Raw genomic sequence first — 15,795 nt, 5'->3', positions numbered from 1 at the left:
TTCTCACTGAAACCAGCATCTCTCAGAAATTGGCTGCACTGGCTGCTATTTGAGGCCCTTCAGGGAACTACACGGGAAGGAAAGGCCTCATCTCCATCCTATAAAAGAATGAAGAAGACACGCTAGAAATAGTTTATAATCAAAAGACGGAAAAATCTCAGTCTTTAATATGAGAAATGGTCCTTACCCTATACCATGAAATTCTAAAGCACAGCCCAAGAGTCACATTTGGCTAATAGACAGATGTTGGTTAGTCTACTCAGTGTTTGTGCTTTAAAAATTGAATGGTTTACCTATATTTACAGACTGGGGAGTTCATGTAAAAATCTAGATTTCTGGCTTTCATGAAAAATGGGACGATGCAGTCATACTGGGAGCTTTGCTACTTGGCAACAACTGGCTGGAGTGGAAAGGCAGCCACGCCCTTTAGATAGTCTACACTCTGTTTCCCACAGTCTTTAAGCCAGCTACTAACTATTCACCTTAGCTGCCCACCCCTGTAGTTACCTGAGTTTGCAACACCTGTTCTAAAGCAAAGGAAAGAAACGAGGCCCCAAAGAAAGATGGCCAACTTCCTGGTGTGATCGGTGCTGGTGGGCTGATAAATGAGCTTGTTTAGAGAAAACTGGACAGATCTTCCTTCCTCACCCACCTGCGAGTCTTTGCTTTGGCTGTCCCGGACCTGGAACAGGTTCTTCCAAATCACACCCAGCTCAAATCAGTATCCTTCCTGATGCGCTCCAATCCAGCTGACTGCCATCTCTCCCGCCTCTGAACAGCCCGCACCACTCATGGAGCGCTTTGCATTTTCAGTCGACTGGTTCAAGTGTACAAATCTAGAAGGCAGGGGCTGAGGCTTCTGCCTCGTTGTATCCCCTCAGAGAGCCGATGAATACAGAGCTGAGACGAAAGATGTTCAAAGGGCATTTGTCAAGCACTTGGCTTACAGGTATAGAAGAGAGGCACTGCAGAGGCATGGTGAGTCAATTTCTGACGCTATCATTTACTGTGTGAGTAGGCTGGGTTAAAGTTACTGAGGCTTCCTTTTCCGCAACTATAAAATGGGGAGAATACCACTCTCCATCACAACGAGTTGTTGGGAAGACTCGGTGATAATGCAGATAATGCACTTAGTGCAGTGTCTCCGCACCTTCCACAATACAAACTCCCGATTATTTCCGAAAACCTGGTTCGGGCATCAAGTCCTTTGTGCCGTCCTGAGTCCCGCGGTCTCGGCACCACCGCGCCAGGCTCCACGCGGGTTCAGCCTGCTAGTCGGGCCCGCCCACTCCTCCGAGGGCAGCCAACTCCGGAGGAGGAGTGAAATGAATTAGCCAGGCCAGCGGGAAGAGGCCGATCCGGGTGGTTTTGCAGGAGAGGGAGGTCCGGAAGGTAAAAGGAATACGCCAGGGCCGCAGGGTCGGAAGCCCGCCCCACCCACGGCCGCGTCCGCCCGCGCCGCCCGGTCCCCTCCCGCCCGCGTGGGCCCGCGGCGGCGGAGGCCGGCCGTGCCGGCCGGAAGCGGCTCCGCGCCGGCCGGAAGCCCCGCCTCTCCCGAGGGGCCCTCTGCAGACGCCGCGGCGGGAAGGAACGTTACTCCTATTCTCGGTTACGGAGGCTGTGTTCCGGGGTCCTGCCCAGCCTGCAACGTGCTCGGCGGAAGCTGCGGTGAGTGAGATCACTGAGGTGATAGCTGGGGCCTGCCCAGGTGCGACCTTGGCTAAGCCAGCCATTAACTCAGGTCTCCGGCGGCGGCAAAATTGGTCACCTATTTCCCCACGTTGTCGTAAAGGCTCTAAGATAAATGCATGCTCGCCTCCAGCCTGGAAGGTAAACCGCATTCATCGTCCTACACGTTTAAATGCTTAAGTCTAAAGTGAGGAAGGTGTTGCCAACAATTACTCTGTGCATGGTATCGCTTAATCCTCTAGGAGAAACTGCATTTTAGGTGAGCACTTTCTGCTTCAGATTGTAAGCTAAAGATTCATTTTGGTCTAACAGCACTCACACATCAGTGCAGAAAACAAGGTGGTAAAGGGGGTCCTCGGGTATTCAGCTTTACCCCAAAGTGCTGCTGCCTGCTGTAAAAGAAAATCACTATTTTATTAGTCCCAATTTCGCAATATTGTTAGAAAGCATCTCAATCATTAAAGAACTGATGCTTGGGACTTCCCTGGTCGTGCAGTGGTTAAGAATCCGCCTGCCAATGCAGGGGACACGGGTTCAAGCGCTGGTCCTGGCAGATCCCACATGCTGCAGAGCAGCTAAGCCCTGCACCACAACTACTGAGCCTGTGGTCTAGAGCCCACGTGAAGCCTGCGCGCCTAGAGCCTGTGCTCCCCAACAAGAGAAGCCACCGCAATGAGAAGCCCAAGCGCAGCAACGAAGACCCAACGCAGCTAAAAATAAATACATTAAAAAAAAAAGAACTGATGCTCAAAGTTGGTTAAAAAAACCACTCTCTCTAAACAGTACTTTTCATTACTGGAATCAAGCCACAAGATAAGGGTAGCCTGCCCCTACCTAGATAGCTAACATAACCTGAACTTCCCTGAAAACTGACCCACCGAAATCTAGTCAGCGCCTCAAAGCACCACACATACACAAAGACTCTTCATTTTAACAGTTTTTAATGAAAGTTGTGTACAAGATTACTTCATTCCTGCATCTTCTCAATTGTTTCTTCCTTATATTTGCCCTTTTCTTTTCCTACTTGGCGAGATTTGGCTTTACGTTCGAGGATCTTTTTGCGGTCTTTGTCCAGTTTTAGTCTGGTGATAACCACCTGCAGACAAATAAGAAAAAATGCTCCTGAGCTTTAAACAATTACCAACACAGAACACGTGGGAAGGCCCAACATTCAGTGCCATTCCCCACACCTGTGGGAGTGGACACCTAAACACTGTGAAGTGCCAGAAATGATTCTTTACCCCCAAACCTGGCTTAAATGTTCACTAATGCTCAGCCAACAAAGGAGAAGGCAATGTGGCACTGGTGGTTCTCACATCCTCTTCTGTGCTTTATTATAAAATCAGCTTCTTTTTCTACTGCAAAACGTTTCAACTATTTCACTCCTCTCATCTCAGTTTTATAAGCTAACAAAGTCATACAGATTTCTGTTTCTATAGTAACGTTAATACCACAAGGTTGGAAATTAAATGTAGCCTTCACACATGCTTCAACCTGCAAAACCTTTAGCGAAGTCACAGAACAGACCTTACTCCAACAGATTTGTCACTAAAGACACCCAGGTTATGATAAATTTTAGTCTTAGGAAGGAAGGTGAGGGAAGGCAAAGACAGCATTGACCAAGGTCTGGAAATATAGCATAGCGACCAAAAGACAATCTCCACTGCCATGGAGGTTATATGTAATATGAGATGGAATGCTGGAGGACAGGGGCTAAATCATATTGAGATCAGGCAAAGCCTCACGGAAAGGTCTATATTTGAACAGAGACCTGATAAGAGGGGTAGAGTATTCCAAACAGAACAGCAAGCACAAAAGTCCAGAGGCAGAAGAACTTCTAAGTTTAACAGGTGTGTTTCTCAAATTTGAGTGTGTCTGGAGGGCTTGTTAAAATAGACCCCTGGGTCCCACCCCCAAATTCTGCTTCAGTAGACCTGGGAACAGAATGGACAATTCTGTGAAGTTGCCAGGTGATGCTGCCAACCAGCATACACACTGAGGAGCACGGCTGCAGAACAGTAAAGCGGACAGTGGACTAGAACACGGAGAGTGGAATAAGGTGACATCAAGAAGTAGCTGGGGGCTTCCCTGGTGGTGCAGCGGTTGAGATCCGCCTGCTAATGCAGGGGACGTGGGTTCGAGCCCTGGTCTGGGAAGATCCCACATGCCGCGGAGCAGCTGGGCCTGTGAGCCACAGCTACTGAGCCTGTGCTCTAGAGCCCGCGAGCCACAACTACTGAGCCTGCGCGTCTGGAGCCTGTGCTCTGCAACAAGAGAGGCCGCGACAGTGAGAGGCCCGCGCACCGCGATGAAGGGTGGCCCCCACTTGCCGCAACTAGAGGAAGCCCTCGCACAGAAACGAAGACCCAACACAGCGAAAAATAAATAAATAAATAAATTTATTAAAAAAAAAAAAAAGTAGTAGCTGGTAGGGCTTCCCTGGTGGCGCAGTGGTTAAGAATCCGCCTGCCAATGCAGGGGACACGGGTTCAAGCCCTGGCCCGGGAAGATCCCACATGCCGCGGAGCAACTAGGCCCGTGAGCCACAACTACTGAGCCTGTGCTCTAGAGCCCACGAGCCATAACTACTGAGCTCGCGTGCCACAACTACTGGATCCCGCATGCCTAGTGCCCGTGCTCCACAACAAGAGAAGCCACCAAAACAACAAGGAGTAGCCCCCGCTCGCTGCAACTAGAGAAAGCCTGCACACAGCAATGAAGACCCAACGCAGCCAAAAATAAATAAATAAAATTTAAAAAAAAAAAAAAAAAAAAGTAGCTGGTGATGGGACTTCCCTGGTAGTGCAGTGGTTAAGAATCCACCTGCCACTGTGGGGGACACAGGTTCGAGCCCTGGTCCAGGAAGATCCCACATGCCGCGGAGCAACTAAGCCTGTGCACCACAACTACTGAGCCTGCGCTCTAGAGCCCACGAGCCACAACTACTGAGCCCAAGTGCTGCAACTACTGAAGCCTGTGCACCTAGATCCCATGCTCTGCAACAAGAGAAGCCACCACAATGAGAAGCCCGCACACCGCAATGAAGAGTAGCCCCGCTCGCCACAACTAGAGAAAGCCTGCGCGCTGCAAGGAAGACCCAACGCAGCCAAAAGTCTTGTAGGCCACTCTGATGGTAACAATATCTGGATACAGTGTGACAGCAGTCGACAGGTCTTATCGACTGATGTGGGGTATATAATAATAATGATATTTTGGCCTGAACAATTAGGACAAAGCTGCCACACACAGTGACGGTAACAAACTGCAAGAGGGTTCAAGGATAAAACCAGGAGTTTAAACATGTCAGGTTTGAGATATTGATTAGATATCTAAGTTGACATGCAAACTAGTCAACTGGATATTGAGGTTTGTCTGGAATAAGAGATGAAGATGAGCCATAAAAAGGGAGATCAACCGTGTCAAATGCTGCATTAAGTTCAGAAAACACTAAGAATCGGTCACTGGATTGGTGACCTTGACAACGGCTGATCTAGTTGGGGGCAAAAATAAGACTGCAGTAAAGAATGGGAAAGTCCTCACTCTTAAGAGATACATACTGAAGTAATGAGAGGTGAAGTGCCACGATGTTTGTAATCCACTGGTGGGTAGGGAAAAGGGCAAAGAAAATAGTAGTTGTGAATTCTAGGTGAAAGATACGCAACAGCTGTACTAGTCTTTCGACTTCCCTGTAGTTTGAAGATTAGATTTGCGGTGCCAACTCAAGATCTTAAAAAACGAACACCTCATTATTTGAATAGGCACCAAGTACATTTATTACCTTTATATTAAACATTTTTTTAATTGAGAGAAATTAGACAGCAGTATTGGAGAATTCACATTGAAGTCCAGGACATGAGAATCAGACCATTATCTTCTATTTTGGCTTAGATACCAGTATCAATGGGATCTAGACTCTGAGGTCTAGATTTTTTCCATCTGCAAATGACTTAATACCTACTTTGCAGGGCTGTAAATGTGCCTTACTGTTTACTCAATTCTGTTTAATACACAGGGTATCAGCTCCATATCATCTAAAAATTACCCAATTTCCTAGATTTTAAGATCTAGTCATTTTTAGATTGACCGATCAGCTTACTAATAGCTTTTAAGGACAAGGTACATTAAATACACATACAGAATAACTGTTAAAATTTCCTTCTCCCCTCTCAAGCATTCTAAAAACACCCACCTTGCTGGGGTGAATGCCCACATGGACAGTTGTGCCATTAGCCTTCTCCCGCTGCACTCGTTCAATGTAGATGACATACTTCTTCCTGTAAACCTGGACTACTTTGCCAATTTGCTGCCCTTTGTAGTGCCCTCGTACAACCTAAATGCAAATTCAAAAATAAAAGATGTATGTGGTTAAAAGAATATTAAACTTGAAAATCAGGAAACCTATGAATCAGGTAAACACCATTCACTTTATCAGATATACAGGATCTTCCAATTTTGAAAGACCTAATCATTAATGGAAATGTGCCAATAATTCTAGCTCTGGCTTCAGTTAATCTGGAAATAAACTGTGCTCCATATAAATCTACAGTGATGGACAGTGCATCCTACAACTGATGATCCACCAGCAGTGGTGGGCTTGTTAAAAGGTTAGAAATGAGGAACAAGCCCACCTTGGTTTTTCGTACCAAGTTGACAAGGAAACTGTCACTCCATCTCAAAGGGAACAACAGGCCATAAATACTAAATTCACAACCCATTAAAGGGCCCAACTAAGTGCCAAAGAGTGGGCAGCAGCTAATATTTAAGGGAACATGCCACTTCTTTCCCTGAGGTTAACTAACATCGTTCTGTACCCGGAAGTCCCAACCATCCTCAGCTTGCCAAAGTGCTTCTGAACAGATGTTTCTTCCCAGTCGCAGAAAGCAGAGAAGACTGCCTCCGAAACCTACTGGCAATTTTAGCACCAGCACAGGAGCGACAAATGGCTATTCATGTCATGAAATGCTGGTAACATGGAAGCTGCTTTAGAGACTGCTTGAATCTTAATCACTAGGTGCAAGTTACAGCTAAGAAACATTAATAGAAATTTTCACTTAAATAGATTTGATACATTATTTACTGGTACTCTCAAACAATCATATGAAACTACAGCTCAGTTGTAACTTGTATATGGATTTTGATTCAGACACAGAATTGTTTACTGGTCCTCAAATGCCTCTCCAATGCCCAAACATACCCGGAAAAAGATAACTCCAAACTAAGATTCTGGTTCCAAACCCCCTTTCTTCTGTTTCATTAAGACTGCATCTGATGCTTGAGACAATTGAGTCTCACCAAAGTGTAAAGGTGAAGAAAGCAGCATACTTTTTGTTTAGTCCCCAGCTCAACTCCTTTTGCAGTCCTGTTCTGGGAGCCAATGTCTCAGATGTATCACTCTCAGAATGCAATCCATCGTCTATGCCTAATGTGCGGGATATTCGCCAAGATGACCTGAACCCGGCACATACCTGAACTTCATCATCCTTCCGGATGGGCATGGATCGGACATTGTACTTCTGTCTCAGCTCTTTAGAAAGAGGGGAAGACATAATCTTCCTGCGAATGTGGGAAGGCGCATTGAAATGCCTTTTCCGGTTCTTGCTTCGGTCAGAGGTCACAAAGGGATTGAACTTCATTTCGGCTAAATAAAAAGTTAAAAGAGGTGTAAATCCTTAAATGACCAAATCTCACTCAGTTTACAAACAAGTAACTGCAACAATTTCATCTTGAAAGTTTAGAATGCTCACAATAGCTGTCACATTCTTTAACTCCATCAAAAACTGCTTGTAGTAAGTTGCTTTACTGGGATGTTTTCTGTATCTGCTTATGGAACAGAAGAACGTTCCATTACCAACACACCTGTTGTAATTAAACTTTTTGTTTACACACTCAAACTGCGGAACTACTGCGTAAGGAAGCTAGAACAGGACTTATATTTCCGCTGAATTAGGGCAAAGCAGACTGACAATTCAAACATCACATCACGTTTTAGAAAGATCAACCAACGTTAATCTACGAACTTGAGCGTGAACACCTTTAGCCCCATCCCAAATGAATGAAATCAGGCCCTCATCCCGAACCTGGAAAATGCACAGAACTCGGGTCCAAAAAGCCTTACAATGGGCGAGCGCCGTCTGAAAGTTCGGTAGATTTACTAAGAAGCTATCTTGAGACCATTCTTTAGGAAACTACACTGTCCAGACCAGACTCCATCACCATAGGCTCCCTCCCCTTCAGCTGCCTCCCCTTCAGCTCCCGTTTCCAAGTCCCCAAATCCTCTTTCCTCCTCCCTTCCCCACCCCGGCGGTCCTTGAGCTAGGAGAAAGACAGGCCGAGACCATCCTGGCCCCCCTTCCCGGCTGCTACTCGGCCACCGGAACAGTATCGGGGCCCCCGGGGTCGAGATACACCAGGCCCGTGAACAGATGGCTGCGGATATTATACGCGTTGTCCCGGCAAACTCACCCGCTAGCGATCCAGCGATGGCCACAAAAAGGAAGAGATCCACACACAGCTTCCGGTTTTGTAAGTTTCCGAGAGATCTCGCGAGACCGATGTTTCTTGGAGCGAGAGAGGCGCAGAGTTTGAACGCGGAGGGAAAACTGGGAAAGAAGTTGATAACTAGCGTCATCTCGTGGCTCGGAGGGGAACTGCAAAACCCTTCTCCAGGTCCTGGTGCCTACCGTGGGAGCTCTGGGTTCTGCAGCTGCGTCGTCTGGGAACGGTGGTTCCCAGGCAGGTGGCGGGGGCTGCTTGGGGTCTGACTGCCCCGGCGGGTGTTGAGGGAGAGAGCGGCCCCAGGGACCCGTGTCCCTTCACTCTCGAACAGCAGGCAGCGGGTACTCCCTTAGCCGAGAAAGGGCAGGTCCTATATTTGACCGCCAGGTGGCGCTGGGACTCCGGCTGGCCGGTCACCTCGGTTACCTGGACATCCTGGGCCGAGGGCGTGGGCTTGTCGAGTGTGCCTGACAGGTAACCAGCTCCAGCCCGGCGCCCGCAGCCGCCCCAGCACCGCTGTGTGTGCTGACTGCTCCGCGGGGCCCGCCCGAGATTCGGCTCCCGCCGGCGAGGGGCCTTCCGAGGACTGGGGCCGCGGGTCCTCCCCCCACCCCGCGGAAGTAGGTCTGAACCCGCGTTTCTAACGAGCTCCCAGGTGATGCCGAGGGTGCTGGTCCGAGACCACACTTTGAAGGAGCGCGGCGTGAGGAAGCCTTTCCACGTAGAGAACTGTGCCCTTTTCTTTTCTTTTTTAAAATAAATTTTATTTATTTATTTATTTTTGTCTGCGTTGGGTCTTCATTGCTGCACGCGGGCTTTCTCTAGTTGCAGTGAGCGGGGGCTACTCTTCGTTGCGGTGCGCGGGCTTCTCATTGCGGTGGCTTCTCTTGTTGCGGAGCACGGGCTCTAGGCGCGCGCTCTTCAGTAGTTGTGGCTCACGGGCTCTAGAGCGCAGGCTCAGTAGTTGTGGAGCACGGGCTTAGTTGCTCCGCAGCATGTGGGATCTTCCCGGACCAGGGCTGGAACCCGTGTCCCCTGCACTGGCAGGGGGATTCTTAACCACTGTGCCGCCAGGGAAGCCCCACTGTGCCCTTTTCTTAATTTGACTGCCTACTCTCATTCAGTTCAGGATCTGATGGAAGCAGGGCAAGGGGGTGCGCTCTCCTGAAGAAGGATTGCAGTGCGGGGTGAACTCCCGCCGCGTGCCTGGCCGCGCACCTAGTAAGCAATCGGTTTCTGTTGAATGAATAACACAGGTGTCATACTAGGGGAAGACACACGTTTCATGATACTTAAGACGTAGTAAGCTTGCAGAGTCTTAGGGACACTCTTCTACCCGCTGCCTTTTTAGCTCCTTTAATCCACCAAATAGCCTTGCCATCCTGGTATTGTTGTCCCGTTTTACAGATGAGGACCCTGAGCCACAGAGAAGTGAGAGGAGCTCGTGCAAGGTTATGCAGAACCCATAGGGTATAGACGAACCCGTGCAGGCTGGCTTCCCAGCCCCTTCTGATAATTCCCCATATGGTCCCAATTTGTAGGAACCCGCTGGGGTCAAGTCAGAGAGTGAGAAACCATATCCTTGAGGGCCCAGAGTGGAGTCAGTCAAGAACATGTGTTTTCATGATTTAAAAATAGTTGTGTTCTTAAATATGCTGTGAAGATATAGCCCCGGATTTTATTTGTTATTCAAAAATTCAGTTAGAGCAGAATTCTGCTGCAATTCTTTTCAACAAATGTTTATGGAATATCTTTCATGGGCCAGCCAGGTTGCACCCTGGAGCTACAAAAGGAAATTAGTCAAAGTTTCTGCCTGCAGGAAGCTCACTGTCTAAGAGATGAGATAAACAACAAAATCAACAACCACAGGACCCCAGAGAAGTGCTCGCTGAGCCTGCCTGTCCTTGGTGCCTGGGTGCTTCGGGAACAGAACTCTGGAGTCCGGGAAGACCTGGGGTGAAGTCACCCTTTAGTGACTTTTGAGGAATGTTAAAATTAGCTCCAGGAGGCAGAGGGAGTAGCTTGAGGGAAGGCGTGGAGGTGTGAAGCCCATGACGCACTGTCACCAGGTGCCAGGTCCCTGTGCTTGGCATGAGAGGGATTCAGAGACGGAGCCCATGGGGTTCTGGGGTTGAGCTGAGTTTGATTTGGACGCTGAAAAGTCGTAGGGAGCTGCTGAAGGCTCCTGCCTTCCTTTCTGGTCTTCACCTTCTCTTTCCTCTTACTGTCTTTACTAGTTTCCTTAATCGCCTCTTCTTCAGGCCTCCCCATCATCTTTCTCTCTTCCCACAAAGGTCCTCTCTGTTTCTTCAGCCTCCCCATCATTCTCTGCTGTCACCCACGCCTCTCAGGCCTCCCTCCCTCCATCCAACACAGAGTCATCGAAATTAAACTCCAGCCCACCCACCATGTGGAAGCATAACCACTTTATACAGTGTGAAGATTGTTGGAAATTGTACCCACAGATGCAGATGACTGCTAGCCTAGTTATACAGTCTGTTTATCTTCACAAGTGTCTGTTGGGCGTCATGGCTCCACGCTACATGAACCTCTGGCCACCTCGCCTGGCTGCCCTCTCTCCACATTCTTCTTACGTGACTCCTTTTTTTTTTTTTTGAGTCTTAACCACTGGACCTCCAAGGAAGTCCCCACGTGAGTCCTTTTAAATTGGCTCCTTAGGGTCATTTTGAGGGTGGTCTTTGTGTAGCCCTAAGACACACCAAAGTAGGTATTATCCAGACTTCGTGCCTACATCCCTGGACTAAACTTTTTTTCTGGACCACAAACCAGCATGTTTTCACTTGTTCATTTGTTCATCCATTCATTCCTTCACTCATGCATTCTTCAAATATTTATCCAGCTTCGACTCTTTCCTAAATTCTGTGCCAGACACTTGGTATGATCTTAGCAAGATCAGTTAAGATCTAGCCTCTCGTCAAGGAGCACATTGTCTAGAAGGAGGAGACGGACTTGTCAACAAACATGCATTATAAAGTGTCTCGGGAAGATGGTGGGATGCAGCGGGGGACACAGCATAGGTGTGGCCAATTCTAACCAAGGTAAGGGTTGGGGGAGCTTTTATAGGTAACCCATGAACTGTTTCTGGAAAGCTAGGTAGGAGTTTTCCAGGTAGACAACGGGGGGGAAGCGTGTTCCAGGTGGAGGGAACTGCCCAAACGAGAGCCCAGAGGCCTGCACCAGCACTGCTTGTAGGAACCGCCAGTAGTTTGTGTTGAGAATTAGTTGTGGCGTTCCTTTGTTCTGGGTTTGAGGAGGATGAAGGAAAGGGACAAGTTGAGAGGGTGGGCCAAGACTGTTTATTTTGTGTCAAAAAAGGACATTTGGATTGTGAAGGAGGTCAGAGAGACTAGTGGTGATTGCAGAAGGGCTGCCCGAGTCATCAGGCTTCACTGAGGGCAGAGGTCACGGGCCCGAGGGGCAGAGAGGTCTCTGACGCGCCTGTCCAGGCTCCTGGCAGCCCTGGCCTGGGGCCCGCCAGTGAAGTATGGGTCCTTCAGCACGCTGGGTCGGCCTAGACTGTGTATGAGAGTTAAAGGTTACTGTGATGGGAGGTGGCAAAGGGAGTGAGTGAGTGTGTGTGAGTGTGAGAGCGTGTGTGTGAGTGTAAAGGCGGGGGTGGGGGGTGCCTCTGGACAAGGGGAGAAAGAGAGGAGTGACAGTTTATGTTTAACCTCGGGGCATCCGTCTGCCTATCTACCTATCTGTCTATCTATGTTATCTTCCTGTAGTGCCCTGACGCCAGGGTGGTTGCTTAAAGCGAAAGATTTTATTTGAGAAAGAAAAGGAAGGATAGAGAAGAGGGAATCAAAACAGGGAACTCCCTGGCAGTCCAGGGGTTAGGACTCCCCACTCTCACTGCCAGGGGCCTGGGAAGTTGGAGAGCTAAGATTCCACAAGCCGCGCAGCGTGGCCAAAAAAAAAAACAAGAAAGAGGGAATCAAAATGAGCACATTAAATGGTGGGGCCCAAAGAAATCCATAGGAACTTAGGAACGCTGCGAATATTAAACTTTCTACCTTCCTTCCTGGGTGCCTGTTAAGCCTAAGATGTCACACCTCGAACGAGACACATCAGCTAAAGCTCTGGAACCACTGGACAAGCAGCCGGGCGGCTCGCACATATTCTTGCGGCCGACTCCTCACCAGGCAACAAGTGTGTACACTGCAGGTATCTTTAGCTTCTAATATAATGTTTCAATTTAATGTTTGAATAATACCTACATTTATTTGGTTCAAAAATCCCAAAATACCAAAGGTAAAGGGAGAAGTTCCCTTCCCATTCCATCATTTTCTCATCCCCATCCACAGTTCACCACTCTTACTAGTTTTTTTTCGAATATTCCCAATTGCTTTACGCACAAATCAGGAAGTAAATTCTTTTTTATTTTTTTGGGCACGCCACGCGGCATGTGGGATCTAGTTCCCTGACCAGGGATCGAACCCGTGCCCCCTGTAGTGGAAGCACAGTCTTTTTTTATTTTTTTAACATCTTTATTGGAGTATAATTGCTTTACAATGGTGTGTTAGTTTCTGCTGTACAACAAAGTGAATAAGCTATACGTATACATATATCCCCATATCTCCTCCCTCTTGCACCTCCCTCCCACCCTCCCTATCCCACCCCTCTAGGTGGTCACAAAGCACCGAGCTGATCTCCCTGGGCTATGCAGCTGCTTCCCACTAGCTAGCTATTTTACATTTGGTAGTATTTATAAGTGCATGCCACTCTCTCACTTCGTCCTAGCTTACCCTTCCCCCTCCCCGTGTCCTCAAGTCCATTCTCAGCGCACTCTTAACCACTGGACACCAGGGAAGTCCCGGAAAGTAAATTCTTATTCCCCCACTTTCTATACAGGTTGTAGTATCGGATACCCAGCGTTCCAAACCTTGCCTCTGCCCGTCGGCCATTGGATCTTGGAGACTTTCCGAGTCAGTTTGCAGGTCCTTCCTTGTTCTTTTTACAGCTGCATGACAGTCCCTGCATCTTAAGTTACACAACCAGCCCCTTCTGACTGGCATGTAGGGTTTTCCCAATTCTTTGTTTCTAGGAACAACACTGCAATTACATATGTCAATACCGCAATATGCAAGTGTATCTGTCAGATACCTTTCTAGAATGGGAACTGCTGGGTCAAAGTGGACATTTGATAGATAATATCAAATTTCCCCTCTTAGGGGTTTTATCAGTATCCCTTCCTACCAACCTCACTTGCTTCCCTCAACGTTGGCAGCAGGGTGAGTTTAGACAAGCTAATAGGTGAAAAATGGGATGCCAGCAGAATTGTAATTTGCATTCCTTTCACAAGTGTGGCTGAGTAAATGTTTAAGAGCCATTTGCATTTGTGTTTTCCGATGGTCTTTTTCATTTAAAATGAGTTATCCTAAAAGTCCAAGCTCAGCGCTTCCCACATGCATTTACAATGTGTCTGGAATCTTTGAGAAAATATATAGCTTTTGACGTTCTTTGAAAATAAAAGAAGTGCCATGTACAAGTCACGACTGAACAATGTGGAAACACTGCAGGTATTTCGAAATTAACTTTTGGCAAACACAACAGAATCTGAAAAGGCTAAAAGCACGTCCCCAGAAATTCATGACACTGTTTGAAGCAGCCTGGCTGTGGTTAAAACTGACTCAGTAGGGGGCTTCCCTGGTGGCGCAGTGGTTGAGAATCCGCCTGCCAATGCGGGGGACACGGGTTCGAGCCCTGGTCCGGGAGGATCCCACATGCCGCGGAGCAACTGGACCCGTGAGCCACAACTACTGCGCCTGCGCGTCTGGAGCCTGTGCTCCGCAACAAGGGAGGCCGCGATAATGAGAGTCCTGCGCACCGCAATCAAGAGTGGCCCCCGCTCGCCGCAACTAGAGAAAGCCCTCGCACAGAAACGAAGACCCAACACAGCCATGAATAAATTAAAACAAAAAATTAAAAATAAAAACTGACTCAGTAGAGTCTTTGTAAAGTTAACATTTTAATTCCTATAATAAACATTTTTCCCATGAATCCACCCGTACCTCCCCCAATAGCACCTATGTTCTCTAGTCTTGAGAAGAAGAAGCCCATAAGTGCATTAAATCAACCCTCCTTGTGTCCCAATATCCCCTGCAGGTGGATCCCATCCCCTAATGGTCCCCAAATGACCACCACTACAGGCTTTTAGGAACTAGGTAAGAGGGCGCTATTTCTTTCCCCACAGACAGCGAACTGTGCTGAGAGAGGCAGAGGCTGCGGAGAGCTTGGCCTTTGGCACACCTGGGCTCTGAACACCCACCCATTTCAGAAAACAGCTTGAGGTTTTTGCTATTCTTAGCCCTAAAATTAAGATGATGGCCCACTGACTTATGGGCCTTAGTAAACAGAAAATAGGCTGTCCCCGAATGGCTCGCTCCCCAGACAAGACCCAACCGGAGCTTTTTCTAGTGTCCTCATCAAGGACCCCCAGCATAGGCGGCGTCCCCAGGTGATGTGACCTTGGCCAGCAGCCGACAACAGCTGGCTTCCAGTGTTCACTGAGACAGAAGCGTCCCTGCCAAGCACAGCTGTTTTCTTCCCCACCCTTCCTCACCCAGCCCAGCCTGGGAATCCACCCCGTGAACTGGCCCAGCTGGTGTGGCGTCTAATGAGTGGTTGGTCATGAGGAAGAGGAGAACCTGGGCTGGGAGGGAGCCCCCAGGGGTTCGTTTGCCCACATAGTTTTCAGCTGACTCAAGTCCCGGCCACCAGGCTTCCCCTGCACTGCCCACCTTCCAGGCTATCCTTGAAAACCCCAGGACTCAAAATTTGGACCATTCCTGGGCCCGGGAGGCTTGGGGAGACCTCTGGCTCTGTGCGCCATTCTGCTGGCCTCAGCCTCTGTCAACAAACTTCTGACTCCTGCTGTGGTCTCTGCTCCCCTTTTCTGTTCCTTCCTCCAGGCGCTCCCTGAGATCAGCTTCTCCCTCAGGGAAGACCTTCCAGGCTGGCACCCTTGCCCAGCTGTGGGGTGTCACGGATGGGGGCTGAGACTCCGGGAAACACAAGTGCCTTTGGCCCCTGCGCCACCCCTTCTGTTTATTGCTCGGAGCAGGTTGGAGGACCCTGGCCGGGAATTCTGACCTGGAGGAGTCCTGCCCTTGGGCCCCCTCCAGGATGTACCCCACGCAGAACCCCAGCTGGCCTCAGGTAGTTCACCTGGCAGATGAGGACTACCCCTCAGGGCTGGTGAGCCCACAGGACGGAGCAGCTGCCCATCTCCCTGCCTTGCTTGGCTCTAGCCTAGAGGAAGGACCAGTATCCCCTGAGGGTATGCCCCTGCTGCTGTTTCTGAGCAGGGGTGTCCATCATGCTTTCCTCCCTGGCCTGGAGCCTGGAGTTTCCATTTCATTCAGCCCAGAGCCTGGCTGCTCAGCCCAGCTCTGGCCTCCCTGTTCTGTCTGAGACGCACTGGGAGCGAGGAGCCCGGGGTGGGGAGATGCCACTGGACCTCCAGCCAGCACCGCCTTGACACCCCCTCTGCCCCAGGCCACCCCTCAGGGCTCGGCTGGCCCCGCCCAGGCAGCCTGGCTGTGTGAGCGGGCGGCTTCCAGAGCGGCCCTCGGGCCGGTGCCCCAC

At 49.2% G+C, this 15,795-nt stretch overlaps 2 protein-coding genes across 3 annotated transcripts; both read right to left on the bottom strand.

Moving 5' to 3' along the window:
- Positions 1 to 2,613: 2,613 nt before the first annotated feature.
- On the bottom strand, positions 2,614 to 8,289 carry RPL26 (ribosomal protein L26). 2 transcript variants are annotated; one of them, XM_007166345.2, is made up of 4 exons: positions 8,152 to 8,289; positions 7,155 to 7,327; positions 5,879 to 6,019; positions 2,614 to 2,785 (listed from the first exon to the last, which is right to left on the bottom strand). In XM_007166345.2, the coding sequence occupies exons 2-4, from the start codon at positions 7,320 to 7,322 to the stop codon at positions 2,657 to 2,659; spliced, it is 438 nt and encodes a 145-aa protein (XP_007166407.1). In that variant the 5' UTR covers positions 7,323 to 7,327; positions 8,152 to 8,289; the 3' UTR covers positions 2,614 to 2,656. The 2 variants fall into 2 exon arrangements, with proteins under 2 accessions (XP_007166407.1, XP_007166408.1); XM_007166346.3 differs by lacking the exon at positions 8,152 to 8,289 and adding an exon at positions 7,434 to 7,455.
- LOC130705902 (uncharacterized) lies at positions 8,155 to 10,455 on the bottom strand. Its single transcript, XM_057536178.1, has 3 exons — positions 10,410 to 10,455; positions 8,370 to 8,930; positions 8,155 to 8,288 (listed from the first exon to the last, which is right to left on the bottom strand). The coding sequence occupies exons 1-3, from the start codon at positions 10,453 to 10,455 to the stop codon at positions 8,155 to 8,157; spliced, it is 741 nt and encodes a 246-aa protein (XP_057392161.1).
- Between the last annotated feature and the right edge of the window lie 5,340 nt (positions 10,456 to 15,795).

This window comes from Balaenoptera acutorostrata, chromosome 20 (genome assembly GCF_949987535.1).
Source record: "Balaenoptera acutorostrata chromosome 20, mBalAcu1.1, whole genome shotgun sequence".
NCBI lineage: Eukaryota > Metazoa > Chordata > Mammalia > Artiodactyla > Balaenopteridae > Balaenoptera > Balaenoptera acutorostrata.
This window is presented reverse-complemented; position numbering and strand designations above follow the sequence as displayed.

Excerpts from the sequence above, each read along its gene's own strand:
- RPL26 (XM_007166345.2), bottom strand. The coding sequence starts at position 7,322 with ATGAAGTTCAATCCCTTTGTGACCTCTGACCGAAGCAAGAACCGGAAA. Across the intron at positions 6,020-7,154 it reads GGAAGGATGATGAAGTTCAG|GTTGTACGAGGGCACTACAA; the intron begins GTATGTGCCGGG and ends ATTTGCATTTAG. Across the intron at positions 2,786-5,878 it reads TGGGCATTCACCCCAGCAAG|GTGGTTATCACCAGACTAAA; the intron begins GTGGGTGTTTTT and ends ATTTGTCTGCAG.
- LOC130705902 (XM_057536178.1), bottom strand. The coding sequence starts at position 10,455 with ATGGGGAGGCCTGAAGAAGAGGCGATTAAGGAAACTAGTAAAGACA. Across the intron at positions 8,931-10,409 it reads TAAGGAAACTAGTAAAGACA|AAAAGAAAAGGGCACAGTTC; the intron begins GTAAGAGGAAAG and ends ATTTTAAAAAAG. Across the intron at positions 8,289-8,369 it reads CAGAACCCAGAGCTCCCACG|TTTTCCCTCCGCGTTCAAAC; the intron begins GTAGGCACCAGG and ends CTTCTTTCCCAG.